At 36.4% G+C, this 4522-nt stretch overlaps 1 protein-coding gene across 1 annotated transcript in view; it reads left to right on the forward strand.

The window, feature by feature from the left end:
* Positions 1–1605: 1605 nt before the first annotated feature.
* Positions 1606–4522, forward strand: part of LOC106535540 (uncharacterized) — a 7042-nt gene continuing 4125 nt past the window's right edge. The window contains exons 1-3 of the mRNA XM_014032576.1: positions 1606–1704; positions 3656–3775; positions 3855–4181. Of these exons, the coding sequence (XP_013888030.1) occupies positions 1623–1704; positions 3656–3775; positions 3855–4181 (529 nt within the window). The 5' untranslated portion in view covers positions 1606–1622. The remainder of the gene's footprint in view (positions 1705–3655; positions 3776–3854; positions 4182–4522) is intronic.

Here is a 4522-nt window from a genome sequence, read left to right on the forward strand (position 1 = left end):
CTCAGCGTTTACACGTTGTTTATGTTTTAATTCAGGTTTTTATTTTAGCTCTTCGTCAGCAGGACGCTCAGCTTCATCAGGGTTTTATTTAAATATTTACAAGTTTAGTTTCAGTTCTTCCAGAAATTTTAATTCTGCTTCAACAAACGTGTTCAGTTTGTCTTTTTATGCTACTTTTAGCTGCTCGCACTATTTATTACAGTTTGTTAACTGATTTTAGCTAGGTTTGCTCATTTTAGCTCAGCTAGTTTTAACTTTTAGTTATGATTATGCTAATTTTAGCATTTAGCTATGGTTTTGTTGCATCTGACTTTTAGCTATGGTGTTGCTAATTTTAGCTTTTAGCTATGGTTTTGTTACATCTGACTTTTAGCTACAGTGTTGCTAATTTTAGCATTTAGCTATGGTTTTGTTACATCTGACTTTTAGCTACAGTGTTGCTAATTTTAGCATTTAGCTATGGTTTTGTTACATCTGACTTTTAGCTACAGTGTTGCTAATTTTAGCATTTAGCTATGGTTTTGTTACATCTGACTTAGCTACGTTGTTGCTAATTTTAGCTTTTAGCTATGGTTTTGTTACATCTGACTTAGCTACGTTGTTGCTAATTTTAGCTTTTAGCTATGGTTTTGTTACATCTGACTTAGCTACGTTGTTGCTAATTTTAGCTTTTAGCTATGGTTTTATTAGGTGTGGTTTGGCTGTCGTTTTGTTATATTAGCTATTCTGTATGAATTTCTAAGTTTGACATTTCGATACAATTTTGCTAATTTTAGCTTTTAGCTTTGGGTTTGATCATTTYAGCCATTGTTTTTGCTAATTTTGGTTTTCATCTTCAGTTTGATTAATTTCAGCTCGAGGCCAGGATTTTGCTAATGTTAGCTCTGGTTTTCTAAATTTGGCTTTTGGTTTCAGTTGAGCTAATTTTAGCTTTTAGTTTAGCTAATTTTAGCATGTAACTGAAGTTCTGCCAGTTATGGGTTTTAGTTGTAGTTTAGATTATTCCAGCATTTAGCTTTGCTTGGGTTTATTTAAGCTTTTTACTAGGATTTTGCTTTGCTTGACTTACAGCTGTTTTAGCTGTTAGCCATACATTTATGTTATTTTATTTTTAGTAGTGGTTAAGCTAATTTTTACAAAGCCGTAGTAAAAAGCATTAAAATTGCACAACTTTATTTTGTTTTATTTTAGCGTTTTTGCAGAGTTTTGCTACTTTTAATATGTTTACTGTCTTTTAGTTTTTAGCTCCTAATTTGTCGATTTAAGTTTTTGTTCTTCTTGTTTCAACTTGAACAATTCAATTCAAAAATACTTTATTGATCCCAGAGGGAAATTAGGTAATTTGGCCTATTTATTCTTCAAATTTAAACAATTGTTCATATTTGTAATCAACGAACAMTCAWAAATATCATTTAAGATATAAAAAATACATATCTGTGGGTGAAATTATAGACATATAAGATTTATAAAATATCATAGATATCATATAAGATAACTGCCTCCGGCGCCCTCTACTGGGCAATGCGAGTCATCGTTCCGGACTGCTCACAGCTCGTCCAATCAGAGCGCAGGACTCGGACCCACGTGACCTGGCAGCCGAAGCCTGAACGASAACAACAAAGATGGCGGCGCCTCCGTGCGGCTTCATTCCGGAGAGGTTCTGGACGGAGGAGAAGGAGCGGGCGCTCATCGCGTTCTTCTCCAGTAAGTTCAACTTTTAACTCACGTTTTGTCATTTCACATCGGAACTGTTGCCGTTCCGGGTGTCGTTGACGGGTTAGCTGAAGCGGCAACATTTTTTTTTTTTTGTCGGGGCAACAGTTGCTGGATCAGACCAACGTCTTCGGCGACGATAAATAACAGCAATGGCGACGGGCAACCTGGATTCCCGTTAGTCGATTTGATTTGACCTTAAATGAAGTAAAAACACCCTCAAAACTTTTGTTTTTCCAATGTTTTCTAAACTTTTCTCCTGAGTGTGTGTCTGTAAGCTGATTCTACATTCAGGAGCTGAGAATAAGTTTAAAGAGGAAAGAAAAAATGCAAAAATAATATTAAGAAAGGTCCTGTTAATGCAAACAAACACGGTTTAAAGCTGTAAATAAGTCATAAAAATTAAGAATTTTTGAACTCAATGTAAATAAAATATAAAAAATTAAACCAGAAAAACAACAGCAGGGCAGAAAGACATCAGTGACGTCAGAGAAGCAACTGTTGCCAAAACAAAGTCAAACTATTTGAAGTTATAAACACAGAAAAAAACATTTTCAAGTAGAAAATGGTGCTATCCTTTAGCTTCTAGCTACAATTTTGCTAATCAACTAGCTTTTAGCTAATTTAATTTTAATCTAGCCCTTTTTTAGCTAGTCTTTTTCAGATTTTAGCTGACACTGTCACTCTTATCTAGCTGTTTTCATACATGTGAAGTTGTAATGTACACAGTTTATTTTATGACAAATAYTGTATTTTTGAGGGTAAATATCTGAGGGGGTTGATGTGTACAAGTTGGCTTTTTTTAGGTTTTTAGCTAACCTTTTGTGAATTCTAGCTACTAGCTACCATTTAAAGTTTTAATTTTTAGCTAGTCGTTTGCCAGGTTTTGTGGCATTTTACAGTTTAAAATATTTAGCTGGCTTTTTCCTACATTGGCTTCTTTAACCAGCCGGTCGCTACTTTTTGTTAACTTTTAGTTTCTTATAGCTTAGAGCTATTTGTAGCTTAGCTACTATTTGCATACATTTAGCTAGACATTTGTTGCCTAGTTTCTAAGAACCGTTTGGCATTTCATTTTTAGTTTTTTGCTACTTTTATGTAACATTTTGTAGCTTTTAGCTGGCATTTAGCTAACCCTCTACTACTTTTAGTTGACTTTTTGCTACTCTTCAGTTTATTTTATCCAGCTTTTGATACGTTTAGCAATTAGCTATACTTTTATTGTTTTTAGCATTTAAATACCATTATGCTATTTTTTTGCTACTTTTATGCAACGTTTGCAGCTTCTAGCTGATATTTAGCTGTTTTTGTTTTCTAACTAGCCCATTTAGTTGTTTTCACTAACTTTAGTTGCCTTTTTTGTAGCATCAAGCTTCCATTTTGATGTATTTAGCTAGCCTTTTGTTGCTTTTAGCTTCTAACTACTATGTAGCTACTTTTAGTTTTTACTTTTGGCTAGCTTTTTCCTGCTCTTTAACATTTTGTTTATTGTATTTGCTATATTTAGCTAGCYTTTTTTAATGTTTGTCTACTTTTTCAGATTTTTAGCAGGTATTTTTTAAATATAATTTTGGTTTTTAGCTAAAAATTTCTTGTTTTTTGMTATATTTTCATTGCCTTCAGCTTTAAGCTACCATTTAGCAAGGTTTAACTTTTATCCTTTATCTTGCGTTTTGCAATTTTTAGCTGGTGGTTTGGCTTTCTGCTAATTTTTTTGTTGCTTTAGCATTTTACATTAGCATTAGCATTTTACTACATTAACCAACTTTATCTTCTTTTAAATTTTAGCTKATATTTATCTTCTCGTTTCCGTTTCTTTAGCTGAGGTTCAGCTCTCAGGGTTCAGGTCAAATAAAGTGCTCTGAACTTCTCGGCTGTTTGTTTTTTCTGCACAGATTCTTGAGAATGACCCAAAGTTTAAAACGAGTTTGTTTTTTTCCAGAACACAGCTGTTTGTGGAACCAGAACTCGGAGGACTACAAGAACCGGCAGCTCCGGTGGAGGACCCTGGAGCGCCTGAGGGTCCTCCTGTCCTCCCAGCCTCCTCCGGCTCCTTTCACAGGTATCGTCGGGTCTGAGAGCACCTCAGACTGTTATTGTTTTTCTTGTATTTCCTTTTCAAAGCTGGTGTTTCGTTGTAGTGGAAGACGTGAAGAACAAGTTCAAGAACCTCCGCACCACCTTCCAGCGCCAGCACCGGATGGTCCGGTTGAGCCAGGAGGCCGGTTCTGACCACGTGTTCGAGCCGCAGTGGAAGTACTACCAGCAGCTGATGTTCCTGCGGGGCAGCTGGGACCCTGACAACGTTCCCGATGAGCCGCCTCCGTCCCCGCCGGAGGAGAGCCGACCTGCCGCCACCTCCCCAAGTCTGATCATCTCCTTCCTCCCCTCCTCGTCCTCCTCTGGCGTCCCGATGAGGAGCTACTGGACCGAAGAACGAGAGCAGACACTCATCTCTTTCTACAAAGGTAAATAAAAACAGAAACAAGTGGTGGGAACAGTTCCTCTCGTAGCAGAATTAGCTTATCTTTTAAAGATTAGCTTTTTTGGATACCGTTAGCTTCCACTAAATTAAGTTCCACTAATTATAAGTCCACTAAAAATTTCAAAAACCCGCTTTTTATGCCATTTATCCCAAAATAAATAAAAACTGTCTCAAACAAGCAGTGCTGGACGTGATTCTTGTTTAGCGTTAGCAGAGCTAAGATTCTTGTTTAGGGTTAGCAGAGCTAAGATTCTTGTTTAGGGTTAGCAGAGCTAAGATTCTTGTTTAGGGTTAGCAGAGCTAAGATTCTTGTTTAGCGTTAGC

This window comes from Austrofundulus limnaeus, unplaced genomic scaffold (genome assembly GCF_001266775.1).
Source record: "Austrofundulus limnaeus strain Quisiro unplaced genomic scaffold, Austrofundulus_limnaeus-1.0 Scaffold1484, whole genome shotgun sequence".
In the NCBI taxonomy this organism is placed as follows: Eukaryota; Metazoa; Chordata; class Actinopteri; order Cyprinodontiformes; family Rivulidae; genus Austrofundulus; species Austrofundulus limnaeus.